At 35.7% G+C, this 18,503-nt stretch overlaps 1 protein-coding gene across 16 annotated transcripts in view; it reads right to left on the bottom strand.

Annotated features, from left to right (window-relative positions):
* The window catches only part of AFDN (afadin, adherens junction formation factor), a 122,315-nt gene that overhangs the window by 29,495 nt on the left and 74,317 nt on the right, over positions 1–18,503 (bottom strand). For all 16 annotated transcript variants that reach the window (XR_009818328.1, XM_061991587.1, XM_061991584.1 and 13 more), the window contains 5 exons: positions 18,003–18,268; positions 17,354–17,497; positions 15,801–15,999; positions 13,986–14,089; positions 11,628–11,714 (listed from right to left, as the gene is read on the bottom strand). Coding sequence is in view for 15 of the 16 variants with exons in the window: in XM_061991587.1 (XP_061847571.1) it covers positions 11,628–11,714; positions 13,986–14,089; positions 15,801–15,999; positions 17,354–17,497; positions 18,003–18,268 (800 nt within the window). In the remaining variant the exon portion in view is untranslated. The remainder of the gene's footprint in view (positions 1–11,627; positions 11,715–13,985; positions 14,090–15,800; positions 16,000–17,353; positions 17,498–18,002; positions 18,269–18,503) is intronic.

An 18,503-nucleotide genomic window follows, 5' to 3' on the forward strand; every position in this document is an offset into this window, starting at 1 on the left:
ATTTGAAATGAAAACTTCAAATTATTGAAGTAGTACTTATTAGGCCCTAGTTTAGCGTAAGCACTGTTTAACAATGTTCAGCTACTTTCTAGTCTGTCTAATGCACATGAGGAGAACTTAACTATCATAAGAGATACTTGTTTTTTCGGGTGGTTTGTAGTTGAATTAAAGAAAGATCTTCTCAAATAACCTAGTAGACCTTACACACAAACTGACACTAAATCTTCCACATCTGAAGTCTATGCATGTAGTAAATATTGCAATTCGACTCTCAAATACCATAAAATACATAAATATCATAATTCTAAAATACTATAAACTCTATCACCCCAAAACAAACAAACAAACAACTCAAGCCCCAATACACTTAAAATACACGTGAACTCCATCTGAAAATACAATCAATGCAGAGCTGGGAACAGTTAGCCAGCTGGAACTACTGCAAAAGCTTTCACCTCTTTCAAAAAAACCTCTCTCTCAGATTTTTGAGTTCAGACAGACTGAAGCCAACAAAAAAGTGTCAATATTACAATCCCATCTAAGGAACAACTATATTTTATAAAAATTTCTTTACATATATAAATAAATAATCTTGGTATATACTGACATGTATATTTTTACACACACACACACATACACATATATTCCCCTCTACTAATTAAGAAAAAGTACTTCTTAAGTATTTAAATTTGGAAAATTAAAAAGTAACAAGAACTTCATAAACTTTTCATTTATAAATGTATCACTTCATATAAAGGAATTTAGTAAAGAATTTACTGAATAAACAAACAATTTACTGAATTACTTTCCCGTAAGGCCTGAAAGATTAGACAAGTTATGAAAATTCATGCAAATATGGAAATACATAAAAGTTGAAGAGAAAGTTTTGGCATCTCTGGCCAGTACAACTTCAGAGTCACAGCACTGATACAGAGCAGGGGGGAAACAGAAATTAAAAATAATTTTAAAAAGAGGTGTCCAATACTTGAGTATCTCATTAAAACAGAATCTGGAAAGGTGAACAAAGTAACAACCCACAAATACCAGGTTTGTTTATGGGACTTTGTTTTCTTTCCATCCTCCTGCTTTCCTGCATCCTCTTTCCATCCTTTCCATCCTCCTGCTCACAGTGAATTTCCAGACTTTTTGAGATTGCAGACTGAGAGATTCAAAGTTGATCTAACAGTGCCAAGTCAATCACACATTTACTCCGTCAGAAGAAAACAGAAACCCAAAAATATGCTCAGTTGACTACGATTTATGGCAGACAAAGGTATGGCCCTTTTAAGCCTGGTACAATTCTCTGCTTGGCTACAAAAATTGTATCATGTTATAGAAGCCAAAGGACTGAGTTGGATAATGCAAACTAACTTCGTCTTTTGAGACAGTCAAACAAGTAATTTTCTGTCATATCTGCTTATTATCTGGCCCATGTATCAGGTAACACAGCATACAGTAGTCCATACGTGCTTTCACAATTAGCTTTAATCTCATAAATCCTTCCTTGCTCTAACAGGAGTGCACCCAAAATACTGCATTATTAAGAGAACCATAGAAATAGAAGAGGCAGCATTAAAAAAAAAAAAATCCAAACTACAGCTACTTCTATGGAATAATCAGACCAATAAGGAAGAGAACAAGACAAACTACAGTTCGGAACTAGCTCAAAAACTCCAGGTTGGAACTAGATGATCTTTAAGGTCCCATCTAAAATATTCTATGATTCTATACAGCAATCTGAAAAAAGAAACAACTACAACAGAAGAATGTAAAATTGAGGCTGTACAAGACTACAGTAGTAATGAATTAATTAAACATGACAGAATTAAGGAAAGTATTTAAGGAGAACAGATTTTATTGCTGGTGTTGTTAAGTTGCAAGACGAGTTTCATAAGACTTCCTCATCAGTACCATACACAGGAAACTCTGGCTCACACATACTGAATCAGCCATAAAAATCAGAGTATGCCATATAATGCAACTGTATACAAAGTAGCAGTTTGAACAGGAACATCAAGTACTGTCTTCCTAATGAAAACATCACAGCGGGTCCATGAGCTGGTGACTCAGTCACCATGGAAGTGTTAGAAGCAGGCAGAAGAAATCTCGACTGTTCCTCCATCCCATTGGGTATTTGCCAGGACAAGCAGTCAAGTCTGAGTGCAAACAACAGGCTGCTCCTCGTAGTGAACATTAACAGGCAGCTGGCCTTCCAGGCAAGTCATCCGTGCTGTGCCATGTCCTGCTACATGGGGACCTGCCACTAGCAGCATGGTGGGCTGGAGATGCTCAGACACACACAGCCCCACCAGTACCCCATTCTAAAATCATCAAGAGCAGGAAGGAAGGGCATCTGTTGATGAGGAGATAACTCCTTAAGAGTTCATCTACTCTCATCTTCGAGTGTCGTGCCCCACAAAAAACTCGGATGTGCTGGTTTTGGCTGGGGACTTCCTGTGAGCTTAGTGATATTCCTGTAGCTTTAGTAAATCTGTAGGATGACCTAGTTATTTCAGTACCTATCATTAGAATTAAAGCTATGAAAACTATTGCAAAAACTTTTCCAGTTGTTAGGAATGACAGCAAAATTGTAGTATTAAGTAATTAAGGGAAAACTATGCATCTGCAAAACATATCTGCAGGTATGGCACCTAACCAAACTGGTAACACTCCAGACAACGAACAGTAAGGTCTTGTCATTACTTGTCCTAAACCATCCTTTGCTCATACTTGTTTCGCTTCACATGCTTTGTTTATCACTCCAATAAAACTGGAGCGATGAAGAGTTTCCCATACAAACTAACAGAATCACATTGGATTAGAGATACACTTCCAGTATTTTTTTAAAAACATAATATGTATTAAAAACTACTTTTAACACAAAAAGCAAGAAAAGCTTTCTAATGACCTTTCAAGACTGACTTGAAGACTCCTGTCTTAAATACATGAATATTTAAAGTGTTTTCAAGCTTCACATAAATAACAATATGAAAAAGTAATCCTGAATTGAAGGTATGCTTCTCTTTCCAATTATAGTTTGACTGAATCTACAAAAAAGCATCAACCTTTTCACCATAATATTCCAATTTTAAGTGGCTTCAGATACCAAGACTACCTGTCAAAACACTCCAATGGATCACTTAGGCCATTGGAGATTTTTTGTAAATAAATATATTTCATTACATACTTTGATTTTACAATTATTTCATTTTATTAACATAGATATTACATATATGTGTCTGGATAGCCACACACAAATATACCTTGCTGAAATAATAGGACGTGGTAACTCGTAAGATTTCAAGGCTGACACTGTCTGCCCAAGTTGGTCTTTTCTACTAAGCAGGTCAAAAACTGAATTAATCCTTGCAACTAAAATGTCTTTAAACAAAACAGGACAGAAATATAGCTACCAAGCCTGACAGCAGCCACAAGACCCGAAAATCTTTCATCTGCCCACACCCAGAGTAGATCTCACTGATATTTATCAAAGCTAGTTCTCTGATTCCAGACTCTTAAGTTTACACAGAAGATCTCTGTGAGTTTTTATAAACATCCTTAAAGGTAAGTTTATGCAACAGAATCAAGTCTCAGTCTGACCTCCCTGGCAAATAATGAGCCTAGAAGCATTTAAACAACACAAGCTTGTAAGCGTTTTAAAGAACACCAGTTTACTAAACTATGAAGCCAGTTTACAAACATACTCTCTAGGAGGCAAAAGCAAAGGTTTCTGATCACCCAAACACTCCCATTCCCTAAAGCTGCAAACATTTTGTAGGTTGTATCTGGATATTTATCTTCTTTATGTACTTAAAAAAAATAGCTATCTGCTGTCAGACCAGAGGAAACAAAAAGACCAATTTTCTAGGTCCTGCCTCCAGCGAGGGCAAACTTCTCAGGAGTTGAAGGTCAGTGAAACCCACTTTGTCAGAGGAAGCAAAGGTCTCAGCCACCTCAAGGCCAATGTAAAGACTTTGGAAATCTGTTATCGTTAGCTAAAATACTTCGTACCATGCCCTATATAATTTCCAAATATAGACAAGATGAACCAGCCTATGTAAAACTGGCCTGTTAGTTGTGGCTACAGCTGCTATGAGTCATGTCATACTCTTAAAAAGAATGACCCATGATCCACATATGTAAACATATGCTTTCTCCTCTCAAATTCTCCTGCACGATGGCGGGGAAAAAACATGACATTTTTGAGGTCGGACAAACTACAGTCACGGGTGGGCAAAACATTTACCATTAAATAAAACAAATAAATAAATTAAATAAACCAAACTTTGGTGACAATCAATATCATTCACAAGCAAAAAAACATCACGCATTTAACACCTACGAGCAACTCCATTGTAGCTTTAGGTTGCACTAGGTGGGAAAAGAAGAAAAATAAGTGTCTTACTATTCAGCGGAAAAAAAAGCAAGATTGCAAGCAGTACAGCATCATGAGACTCTAAAGCATGTGACTTCCTAGAAACTGTACATCCAGTGTATCCAGAAGCTCTATTTACAAATAGCCTCAAAAGGAGTAAGGAGAAAGGACTGAAGAGTTTTCTTTTCTTTTTAATGGAATGAGACTAAGAAAACTTTATTCACCAACCTTTCTTAACCTTTCCAAAAAGGAAGCCTCTTTTACTATTATAAATAAATATCAGTGTGTACACTGTCACAAACTTAAGATTCATACAATACTCTACAATTGCATGAAAGTACTCTTAACAACTCAAATACACAAGCCTGTTTGATTACATTTTTGCTTCAAAGGAAAAATCTTTCACTGAGCTCAAATATAATACAATGTACATTTGCTATAAAAATCCCATAAGCAGTCTCACACTAAGGACTATTCAGAGTTATGTACCAACATACAAATTGTATTGCAGATTCGCTGACAACTCTTCCCTGTTAAGGCAACTCTGAACTAATGCCTCAGTTTAATTAGGTCTGTGGATAGGACTTAACAGGCAAGGCATACATCTATTTTGGAAAAAAAAGTCACCCCATATCTCTGCACTTTTTCCAAAAAATGGCTCCTGGCTCTAGAGCCAAGGACAATTTACAACTGAAAAAAATCCCCACAGTCCAACCTTTCACATAATGCTGCTCTGCAGTTTCAGATGAATACAGCTTAACCCACTATTAAGGCATACACTATCACATACTATTAAGCACCTATATTTCTCTTCCAACTGAGAGTATTCTTCACATGTGAAAAAGTCTACACAGCAATTGGTAGCTTCTGATTAGTCCTTTCCATTAATAGGAGTAAAAATTTACACATTAATATAGCAGTTTAATTTACCTGAACAGAATTTTGCAAGTTATTTAAATGCCAGAATTGAATGTAGTCTGGTAAAGGAATTCTAGCTAAAGCATATGTGCAGTGTAATTTTTGCAGGCTTGCTACCAAGTACCTGCATATAGAAGGTATTAGTACAAAAGGAACTAGCACATGAATTAATAAAAACGTTTTGTGTCGGAAGGCATTAAATACAAGTGTCTGGGTGAGCCATTGCAGTATCAATCTAAATACAAGTAAATAAAGAAGACAAAACTACTCTACAAGGTATCAAAATTTCACTTCCTCACTAGAAGTTATGAATCAACAAGAAACAGGCAAATTGCTAACACATAGCTGCTTCTTGTTCATGATGAAGACTAAACCAGAACTTACTCCTGTGAGACTGAGAAATCTGTGCTGGAAATGACAATCAAATATTGTATTTTTACTTCTACGTTCCTCCTAAGAAGCCTGTTAAGGCAACATCAGTAATTCAGACCACTGATGTGAATTAATATTGAACATTAATATAAACAAAACAACTTCCAAATCGTCTTACTCAAATATTTAAATTAATTCATGTCCTGAGGAAGGGCCAAAAATTTTCTTTAGTTAGTTAGAAAGCACAAACAAGAGAAAACTTCAGATACTTAAGTATCTGAAATATTAAGAAATCCTAAGACCCAGATCACAAGTAAAGAGCTAGCAAAGAGTTAAAAATAATAATCCCATCAACTGGCTATATTTGCAAATGCAGAGTAGAGAATCAAATTTGTGTATTATGTTACCAATATCATTAACTATAAACCTGATCTTTAATTTTCGGGGTGCCGAATTAAATGAATGTTTAATCCTGTTCCTTCTACACGTATAATCTAGAGGATACTTGTAAAACAAGATTTCAGAAAAAATTCACATCAAAGTTGATATTCCTGGTAGTTTTAAACCCTCCTTAAATGTAGCACACTATTATTGACAGTTAAAAATAAAAGGACAAGTAACATTTCAGAAAACAAAGCAATTTCGGATGACTTAAACTGTTAAGAGCAAACAAGGTTGCCAAATAATACAAATTATTTATGGTTAATATGCCACACATACTTTTCTTAAAAAAAAAAAAAGACCCTTCCCCAGAACACTTATTGATAAACTGTCACAGTGTTTGAAATGCTTCTATTAAAAAAGAAACACCTTATCACCATCTCATTCTATTTTAGCAAGTGCTATGAAGACATTTAATCTGACTATCTGTTAAAAAACTCTAGAAAATAAACTGATTTATATGCGAGCAGGGACATATACATATGTATGTTACGGTGCTTGTACATATTTTAAGGTAACTTGCTCAGTCTTCTTTTATTACTATAACAGAAAAAGAAGTATAAGTGTGCCATACTTCCCAGGACAAAATCAGATCGTACTTCTGATGATATGAAGATTAATCACAAAAATCTGCTCTGTCGTTGTGCAGAACACGAGAGCCCTTTATTTTGTGCTATAGTAATCTAAACAGAACTTAAATGCTTCACTCTGTGAATGTGTTGAACACGAGACACCCTACCTGCAACATATTTGCACGTTCTAGTCCTTTCAGAAAGGTCCACAGAATATTAAAAATCTTATATATACTGTTTGGGATGTCAATTTTAATTATCGTACTAAGGCTTTATAAAGAGAAAACAGACTTTTAGAGGAACCTGGATTAAAGCCAACTAACATGACAAGTAAACAGATCACAGGTCATGCTATTCATGCTCTGCCACAGTAAAACAGCAGTCATCACACCTGAAACTTTAAATATTAATAGTCACTTCCACAAATGTGAGAAGCGCATAGAGAGGACAAGCTAAAAAATTAGTTTTTTCTTTCTAGATTTTAGAAAGTTAGCTACTAACATCTGACTACATTTAACTGCATGCTGTATTACATTGTTGCTGCACGAACAAATAACTACTGGCAGGTTTAAACAAGCAAGAGAGCAGGAGAAAGTACAGAGATAGTATTCGAAACTTGAGAGAAAAACAGTCCCAACAGAAACCTTAACAGACTTACCATGGATTCTGTTCTTCCAACAACAGAAAACCACATTTTGATCTCGGGGACTACAGATCCTTGAAAGAAAAAAAACAATTCTCCACTTCTCTTTCAGCCCTCAACAGCAACTACTGCTCTAGTCTGCTGGATTTTCCAAGATACCCATCAAGATAACTCGGAGCTGGATGCTATGACACAGTGTAGCGTTTATCAACACCAGCTAGAACCAATACAATATTCAGACTCTTACGTAATCGGTTATGCTGTTCTGACTTCCATTTACTTTAGAGGCTTTATTAAACTTTGAAAACTGCTAGAAAAAAAACCAAAAAGGGAGCCCTTTTGTACAAAAGACAAAAACCCCTCCAAATTAAACAGGAAGCAATGTGCTGGCCCACAGATGGCTGAAAAGTCACATGCAAAAGCCCCCAAAAAGCGATATATTTTTAAAGTAAACTGCATGCACACGCTGCTTCCAAATCATCTGGATTTCATAAAAACTTAACCACAATGTGGTTGGGAGTCAGGCAGCTTTTAACATCAAAACATCTCTCCGGGTTAGAGCAACCAAATTCAGCACACAACCTCAAAAAGCAATACTGTTCCTGATGCCTGACCACTCCTACCAATTACATTTCCATATACCTATTACAAAAGCTACTGTTAATAAAGCTACAGGCGTATTACTGTAAGAAAACATGCAACACCTACAAAAGAGTACAACAAGAAGTTACTTTTTTTGGATCACATCTGAAGCTTTACAGTGCAGCTTTAAATATAACCACAAATCTGTGTAAAGTATTTGGTTTAAGAAGCACTGTTAGGTTTTTCTAATTTAAAAAACCTAAACAAAACCCAAACAAACACAAGACTGTTTACAGCGCTCCGGCAGCTAACAGTTGTTTCATAACACAACTTTTTTTTTCTTCCTGGCATGTTTGCATATAGCACACATGCTTATGACATGGTTGCTCAAAGGTGCTGTCCTGCCTCAGAAAATACCCTTACAGCAAAGTGAGGTGACCTAGGCAATCCATGGCATTTCTGCTCTCTCTGTTGCTTCTGGCAAGCCTTTAAAACTTGTATTTCACAGGTATTCATTTTTTATTTCATGGGAAGCAATGCACTTAGAAAGATGATCAACCACAGGGTTTCCCAAGGACCTAACACTTTCATGTACTCCTTGACTTACCTCCTTTGGTCTTGTTTTTTTTTTACATGAATGTCAATGTGTTTACAATCGCTTAGTATCACAAACTGGAATAAGAATGGTAAGAATAAGCAGGTGCACAGCAGTTTAATGGAAGTTGGGTCACTTCTCTGCTTATACATAACCTTAGCTTCAACTTCAATCACCTTTTTCAATTGCAGCATAGAAGGCGTGACAATCACTTGATTAAGAACATTTGGTGTGGAAACAGAATTTAAAGTATGGCATCAAATTTCCCCTTAAAAACTCTGAATTGGCACAAATTTTACCTGCAAACTCCTGCAAACTAACAAAAACTTGAAGAACTATCAAATGATAAACTTGTTAGGTGTTTCATCAGAGATAAGTGCAGACCACTAGAAAAGCAGAGATTTTTTTTTGTGATGGGTAAAAGGAAGAAAAACAGTCAGTAGGAAATATATTTTTCACAACCTCTGAGAATCTGCCCATTTTATTCATCCCTGAAATACCACCAATCTACATTTCAACCAACTTCATCCAAAACCAGTGACAGGTAAAAGAAGCCCATTAAGAGTTAAAAAGGACGGTAGGTCCTGCTGATATGCAAAGGCACTCTCACAGCTTAGTGAGAGCAACAATTTTGGCACATCACAGGAAAAAAACAAATTGTTTTCTTAAGCCAAGCTGAATCATTTCAGGGTTGTCTTTCACTAGTTGGAACAGGGACACCTGTTGACCAGCTGCTGCATTTTCTTTTATTACAGCACTTTTGAAGCACTCGAGAAACAAATAAATTCAATAAATGTAATTGGCTCAGCAATCAAACTAGGATCCTGTGCATGGCAGCAGTAACTGTATTTCTGAAACCGAGTATGAGCTTTCATTCCTTCAACTATACAAATAATTTCACATGAGCATTTGACAGATAACCTTTTACTATTTAAAAAGTTTAAAAAAAACCTAAATCTATTCTCACACTTGCCCCTTTCATTTTAAGTATTCTATCCAGTTCATGTTTAGAAAATTTTAACAAGTAGTCCATTAGACTTCTTTCTCCATCTTCCTTAACCAAAGGAAAGAATGAGAATTTGAATTTTTATGTTGGTTAAATATAAATGACTTGAGACATATCAGAAAAAGTATTAGTAAAAGTCAACAAGATAAGAATAGAAAGAAGAAATACACCCACTATTTCTCAGTCACACTCACTTAGTTCTCTCATGTGTTCTGCTCTGGTCAGATTGAGAAAATTAGTACCAGTGTACTCCTCCTTACTTTGTTGCTTTTATGAAGCCTACTATGGGAAAAACATGCTATTACTTAAAATAAGCAACTCTGAATGCCTTGAAATAACTCCTTAAAAATAATCCTACTTAACTACTACAGCAACTTGTTTCAACACTTAATGCAAGACAATTATTTCTATCCAATGAACATTCTGTTGACTTCAAATGAAACAAAAGATAAAAATCTCCTCCTTGCTTATTTCAGATTGATATTCAAGATGTAACCTTTTTAAAAACAGCATTTCAGTACTGTGGCAGTCACAGAGCAACATGATGAAATGCAATCCCTGTCTGAACCAGTGTTTCTGCAACCATACTGAGATGAATCTGCTGCTTCTATCAGTGACCATGTTATAGAAATCATGAAATTGGTTAAATAATTTGTAACAAACTCCAAAATCAAGCCTCACATCAACAGCACTGTTTAGTACTGCTAATTTAAACTAAGTGTATCAGTTGTTAAAACAAACACAGAGAAGTCAGTCAACTCCAGTGAAAAGGGAAACCCCATTATATCCTGCTTCTCTAAACATGAGAAATCAGATTTCACAGTTTAAAGTGGAAAAAAACCCCACCAAGTTTCCACTGCACATTTTGAAACATTTAACAGAATTGCAGATGGCAGTCACAAGTCTGATACACATTTAATCTGATATATCTTGCGATCTAGTATTTGCTTCTCAAATTAATAACCAACTCCACCAAAAATTAGATCAGAATACCGAGTTACATTTTTCAGAAATAGATTCCTTAATCACAGAATGGTAGGGTTTGGAAGAGACCTCTAGAGATCATCTAGTCCAATGCCCCTGCTCATACATGTCTGCCTACATCGGGTCACACGGGAACGCTGTTTGTAGCTGCTGTTTCTTAGAAACAAATACCTGACATCTGGTATACCTTAAAATTCTTAAAAGCTGATACCATGCAAATTTACCATTTCAAGGAGAGACTAAGTACTTCAACGCAGTAAACAAATCATGTTTTCAGCCCATGTACTAGGTGCCATGTGGGACTACACCACTCTGAAGTTTCATGTACTACACTGATAGAGACACTAGGAAAGACTTGTTCTATCTGTTGTACACCATATAATTACAACAGAGACTTTTGGATATCACCACTGTATGATTTACAAAAACATTAGAACTCAAAAGACTGTCTGCTCTGCGTGACCCAGTTTATGAAGAAAAAACAACCAACTAGCGGAGTCCTCCATCTGGTGGCTGGAGCTGTAGGTGCATCCTACATGTTCCTATCTAGTGCTTGTAAGAGCAGCACACACCCACAATTTCAGCAAGTCAGGGCAAGGCGTGTGCCCTCCTTCCAAGCCACTTAACGACTGTAGCTCTCTAAAGAAGCAAAACTGAAGTGATACGTGCATTTGGACACTGCGAAAAAGATAAAAGTGTCGTCTTCATAGCATAAAGTATACAAACTTCAACGTAGGTATTGGAATTCTATTACTTATTCAGAAAATGGAAAAAAGTCCTATACACTTTACTCTTTATTTCTTGCTTTTTCCTCTGCTAATTTTCAGAACTGTTAAATAAGCCTGTTTACTAATTCCATTTGACAACAGCGCCAAATTCTGGCTCTGAAAAATGAATAAATCTGTAGCAGATGTTTAAACTTAAAATGTCACGATAACTACATCCATATTATGCATCTTCTTGTATTGTTCACACTTGTGCATTTTACAGAAACATTACCCGGCCAGAATAAAAGTAAAATCAACATGATCTTCACAACCAACTTAAGGGAAATAGATTTTTCCATTAATATTTTCACACCAGGCTAACTAAAAAAAAAACCCAACTTGTTTCAGTAACAAGCAAACTGACTTCCATACCTTGGCAGCAACAATGCTCAAGCCCATTCCATTTTGTTTTTTTAGTGTTACAGTGATAATTTCAGGTTCTTTCCTCAATGGCTGAGCCTGTCAAACAGGGAAAGAGAAAGAAGAAAAAAGAGAAGAGTTCACATTAACTTACAGGCTAAGAAAATTATTGTGCACAACAGTTCATCCACAATCAGTATGTTTGGTACTCCATTTGAAAGGTTGAATCTCTAACATTTGATGAACATTATCAAATACTACATCTGTGTTACAAACACTGGTGAAGCTCTGAAGTGTATTTTTAATGACAGTGTAACTTGTAATGAAAACTGAAATTCAGACTGCAGAGGCAGGGCCCTATTAGAAAGCTGAGAGTGATCTATGTGGAGCACAGTTTTTAGTGCTTCATCTAGAAGAAAATAGTTCTACAAAGCTATAAAGAGGCCAACTAATTTCCAAGGCAGAGTTAAAGCCTTGAAAGAAAGATAAAAAAATTTTAACTTCTGAAAACACTAACTTGAAAACAGCCTGAGCATCCAAGCATGTTCTGTATTTTTTTGTGCACCTTAGCCAGTTCCCCCTACTCAAGAAGTTGCCAATCCAGCCTTCATTAGCTGAAGCACATGAGCACCTTAGCCTGTATTCATATTAAAACCTAGTAACTGCAAGTTCCACTAGACCCATAACAAAGTAAAAATATAAGCAAAGGAAATTACTTTAAAGGATATTAAAAAGTAAGTATATTTTAAGCTAGGGGTATTTCAGCTCTCCTGTGTCATGGATAGCAAAACAGAATCTGTTTCTACTTTATTTAGGACTTTCTCCATTAATTTACATTGAAATGTTATTAAACTAATTCAACAAAGAACATACACACTGGAAAAGGTAAGCAACTGGGAACATAACTTTGCCATTATGCATACTGAATTTCTCTCTTGGTCTAAGAATAAAAGAAAATCTCCAGTGAGAGCTTGAGAACTGCCTAGTCTGGGCAAACCCCAGGCTACCAACAAAAGCAGAACTGTGAGAATAATTTAGGCTTGGGGAGTAGGAACGCCCCACCAAAACAACCTCACTATTCAGACACTAAGACTAAAGACTTCTAGTACTTTCAAGCTCAGTACATTCAACGAACGTACAAGCACCAGAGAGAAGATTGATTAGATCAGGTTATTTGATGAGTCTTACATGACATTCATTTCCATGGATGAATGAAATAGCAGCATCCACGCATCCTGCAATTTTTATCAAGCCCTTTTAAGGAAGACTGGCCAGAAATTACTTCAGCTTTTTCTTAGTATGAGTAACAGGAAGTACCTAGTACAATTTCTGAAGATTTTTGTTTACACTAACTCTAAAAAATGCATTTCTTTAGAGTAAAGGGAGGAGGAAGATCATAATGTCTCAAGAGTGCTCTCAGTCTAATATCCATTTACCAAGCCTGCAGAGCCTGGTTTATCAGTTCAAGACTGGGCTTTGTTCTATCAATCACACAGATATAGGAAATGCTCTCTTCTGTAAGATAAACGCCTTCTTTAGGCCACTGCAGCCTACAGAAGACTGTATAGTGTCATCTAACAAATGTTGGGTTCTGAACAGAGTAAATGAAGCCTTCAAGTCCCTGTCAACAGTGAAGGGCAAGTATTTTTCATAGAAAGTCTTAGGAACATAAGTACATTGCAGTTTCATATTAGCCTTCCTGGTTTCATTGAAATAGTAATTACAAATATGAAGCTATTTCTCTCTAGTTGCTGTAAAAAGTATTTCATGTTTAGCTGCCATCTTTTGAAAATCAAGTTGTTCTGTAGCTTTCATATATTCTTAGATATCTCATATTCAAAAAAAATACTACAAAAATCCAACAACCATACAACAAAAAAAAAGAAAGCCACCTCATATTGAAGTGAAACCTTTCTTTAATAATTAAAAGGAAAAGTAAAGAATTCTTCCTGAAAACCTACAAGAAGAAAAAGTACCAGACTACAACAATACGAAACATTTAGTTAGCAGCTGCCAGTTTATAAGTAAAAGCAGTCTGCAGCTCCAGTCACATTAGGAGTTATGTACAGATGCATGTCCATATGTTTTTGCCTGTTTAATAGGAATTTCTTCACTGTTTACCCCCAGGGTTTGGGAACACAACAGACAAAGTTTGCTCATATGAGAATTATACCATACCACAGCCCAGAAAAACTGACTTAGAAAAATCTACAAATAGTTACTTAAATTCACCAAATCACTGATCAACTACATGTCAAACAATGAAGCCTGTTCTTCTTAATAAGAATTAAAACTCATAATGTAAAACACAATGGCTTGCCAAGAAAACAATATTCAATTTTAACAATCATTCACCGAACCAATACTTACTAGCTCAGCATTCTCATGTGACAGGTGACTTTCATAGTCTGCACCTTCAAAGTATATTGTCCACGTTCCTGGTGACCGTGAATGAGGTGTTAGTCTACAAAAACCTAAAAGAGAAAGTAACATTGACATGGTTATTTTCTCAACAGATGGCGTAAAATCAAATAGCCTGACATAAGGAAATATGAAATAGTACTATTTATGTTTTTATACTCATTAGTATGTTGAATCTTTCATCTTAGATGCCATTAAGCACTTCACTGCAATTTTATGGCATCTACAAAATTCTACAGTTCTATAGTCACTGCTGCTTCTGAGAAACAGAAATATTTAAAAACACTACAAGCTCATAGGGAATTCTAGGGCTGCAAAATACTGCTTATGCCAACTATATTCAAAAGAGACATGAAACACCAAATCATCTCTTAGAATACAAACTACTAGAACTCCAGACAAGACCATATCACAGAAATCTGCTTTGCAGAGAGTTCAGGCAAGCTCTCTCAGCATAAATTTGGCAGAGCTTCACTTGGAGGCATTACTTTTTTTAATACAATTACAAGTGGGGTTTTGGTTTTGAATTTGTTTTTTTTTTCAATTGATGCAATTCCTAGATTCTTTGTTTTTTTCAAAAGGAGCTACAACAGCTGAGAGATATCTAAAGTTTTCTCCTAAATCATGGACAGTGACAATCCACATCACAGTCATATTACTAATCACTCCATCCAAATGGGTAAGATTCTCCTGCTCAAAAAGACCATCTTTCAGTTTACACCTCTTATTTACACAAACCAGTTGCTCGGATAACTTTAGGATACCTAAAAAAGTAAAATTTTGAATGTATGTATTAAAAAGGGCTTACTTGTAATAACTACACAGATATTTGTATGGCAATTGAGTCATACTTGAAAATTAAAGAACTTATTCTAGTAGTCTTAGTACCGAGACTGCATCCTCTGCAACTTAATATACTTCCAAAACAGTCAATTTCCTACTATATATTTTTCAATGAGAGAACATGGCTTTTCTATAACCTAAGCTGGAACCAACAACTGCAAAACTTCACTGCAGGATAGAGTTAAGTTTGCTTTGTCAATAGCCTCTTTTGCTGTCCTACCTGCTGTGATATTCCTGTGAGCATTTTTAAAGAATAATTTTCTGCTTAAAAAGCAATTAAGATATTATGTAACAAAAAAAGTGTCTAAGAAAATTCAGCAGCACAAGCTAAGGATCAGAACTTGTTTGTTTACTGTAAATGTCCTGACAGACCCCTTGCTTTACTTTAAGTTGAGGTCACTTTCAGTCAACCACAAGAGCTCTCTACTTGTCATCTGAAATTTTGTTGGACTACAAATGACGCTGATGAACATTAAATAGCTCATGTTTTTTTTCATCCATAGAAAAGGAGCTAATGAGTTCAAAAAATGTTTTAACTATTCACACTAGCTAGTAAGTCAACTGTAAAATTGTTGAAGAATTACAAAATTTACATTTTTGTAAATTTTTGCTGCTATAGCACCAATATCCTGAAAAGCTCTGGAGCAAAGGGAAAAATAAAGTTCCAGTAGGCACTACTAATTCAGCACTGGTTAATTTGAACCTTGAAAGTGAATGAAAGGCATGGGGAGAAGGGGTAAGGATTACAAATTCCTGTGTACCTTTTATGGGTTGCAAAAGCAAATATTTAAAGAACATGGTACAAAAAGACTGAAATACACACAAAGAAAGTGGTTTACATTTAACTAAAAATATATTTTGTGTTCTATGATCACTACACCAAAAGAGAGATTACTACAGTAAAACAAAAGAAGAACTAACCTCTCTGACAGAGTGGATCTAAAAATTCTTGTAAACCATTTGGGACATTTCTGACAACATCACAGGAATAGCCATCTTCTGGTAAAAGAAAAGGTAGCTGTAAGTCAGGATCTTCTTCCAATTGGACTTCTCGGCCATCACTGCGAGCAAGTTCGTCAGCCGTATTTTCTGCAACAGTTACTACATTCTCTATCAATTCCTGGACAGAAAGCAGAAAAACATTGTTGTTAAAAAGGAGTAATTTTCACCGAGGAATGTAATTTTCACATAATCTAACATTAATACTAAAACTTCAAGAAATTCAGAAAATATAAAAATGCTTTGGCTCCACTACATGCAGTTAGTACATTACATTGCATGATTTGGTTAAATATCATAGATTATCTATTTAGAGAATGTAACAGCAGTATTTGACTTCACTATTTTCAAAACTTGCAGTGCATGTTTTCACTTGATATGAGAGCTACACTTAAAAGTATATAGCAGACAACACACACATACAGAGGTGTAATAACAGTCAGCCGTAATATCTTCACATTTTGCTGAGTGCATATATACTTTTGTGAGACTAAAAAAAAAGAAACAGACTACTTGTTTAAAACAGGATTTTCAATTCCATCATGACACAAAGACACAGAGGACCAACAGTATATACAGTTCCCTAGTTTAGGAGCTAAAAATATTACATATAGAGTTCCTTTACCACAAGTATTTGCTTTATCAAAGACTCAGATGTGATTTCCAGTTTCTTTCTAGAGCTTTACTCAGCTCTCAAGACCGGGTTAACAATTTGGTCTTAATCTTCTCCCAGTTACACCAACATTTAACTCAGAAACTGTAAGCTTGATAAAAAAATTTTATTACTGCAGTACAATGCAGAGCACAGCCGAGACAAAACAATATAAGCATTCTCATCTAAATGTTGGCTTTCAGCAAATTTCCAGGGGGAAGACGGATAAATCCAGTCCGTCTTTAGAAGTGCTCTTCAGGAAGGGCCTTTTTACTACAAAAGGTGGTATTTTTTAAAAGAATTGCATCAAAGTAAAGTATATAGAACTAAATACTTTTATATTCCTTTGAACAAATTCCAAGCCTTGGAATTTTTCAGATTTTGCATCAATAAATTAAGACTTTGAGTAAGACTTTCACAGCAAGGAACAAAGAAGTCTCAAATACCACTTGACTACAACAGGAAAAAGTAACCATATTGTAATCCTCCCTCTGACACAAAGACCTGTCAAATCTAGCACTATGTTTCCATGGGGGTCCCTAAAGAACAACAATAATAAACTGTGGAATTCTACCTATGGAAGAGAGAGTTTTGGTAATATCCTGCTCATGTTACAGTGAAGCATACCCGTCAAAACTGGTGGCCAGACGCAGGCTAACACCACGAATATTTTTTGTTGTGTGGAGAGTAGATTGCCCACTGATTCTTCTTGTAACAATTCTAAACCAATCAACAAGATAACTATTTTGAGGCGGTGTTTTTACTTTAAGTCTATATTCCTCACGTATGTTAAATGGTATAATAAGTGATAGATGAGGCTTACTGTTGGGATGAGTGGTTCATCTGGAGCACAGTGATAATTCTGCAACAAAGCTTGCAGCTGCAGAGAATTCAGCTTAAAGCAAGTACTGTTAATATTCGGAACATCTGCGTGTGAATACTTGTCCATGGTAAGCAATGTGGTTGCCTAAACAAAAAAATAAGACAAATAGGAGACAAATCCAAATCAGAAGGGACCTTTAAGCATTGTTTCTGAGTTTTCTTTAGATGAGAGACAGTTAAGAGAGAAAGTAAGTAGTCAGATTTGTTACAGAAGTAAATATCCCCAAAACAATCACTAAATCTATCTCCTGTACCTACAAGCTGAATTAATACTAAAACTTTTATACATGAAGCATAGCAATTTTTCAGCCAGTCTTCTTATCTCTGTTCAGCATAGTTAAAGCTCAGTCTTATGAACAGAAATTGAACAGCATGGTGGCTAAAAGCACTAATTATTCATTTTAACTTGCAACTTAAATACTAATGACATCGAAAACACCTTGTGGTTTTGCATTCCACTTCATTGTTCCAGGACTGATTCGCACAAGCTACACTTGTCCACGGGCTATTGTGTAGGAGCAAAGAATATACAAATATTCTCTTTAAATATATAATTATGGGAGAAGTGTTAGTCAGAAATACACACTCACCTGCACTATTCTGCTCAGGTGGCAATCAGCAGCCAATTCTAAGCCCTGTTTTTCTGCCCAGGCTTCAATATGGCCCAACTGTTGACGAACAATAGCTCCCCAATAATGTGAACATAACCCTGAATCTGGGGCCGTAACTAATCTGTTAAAAAGCCACATGTTGATAAAATGAAACAGCTGGGAGAAGAGCTGTATAGTCAGAGCAGCATTCACTCTACATCGTCGCAACAGGGACATAGCTCCAGTCAAAGTATGCAGCACATCATCTACAGAGATAAAACACAAAGCAAATTACATTCACATACTTCAGTGTACAACTGTTTTAGGCCACAAATAATGACATCAGCTACCCAATCGAGGTTGGTGAATGTTAAGTAGAACCTACGTGTATTTAAGTTATGCAGACTTTCAGAAACAAATTCACTGCTTTGTAGTTTTCAAGATTAAACTGACAGCTGAAATGTGTTTTAACTCCAAATATGAAAATTCTTTTGGGGAAAT

The sequence above is a fragment of the Colius striatus genome, chromosome 2 (genome assembly GCF_028858725.1).
Source record: "Colius striatus isolate bColStr4 chromosome 2, bColStr4.1.hap1, whole genome shotgun sequence".
Lineage (NCBI taxonomy): Eukaryota > Metazoa > Chordata > Aves > Coliiformes > Coliidae > Colius > Colius striatus.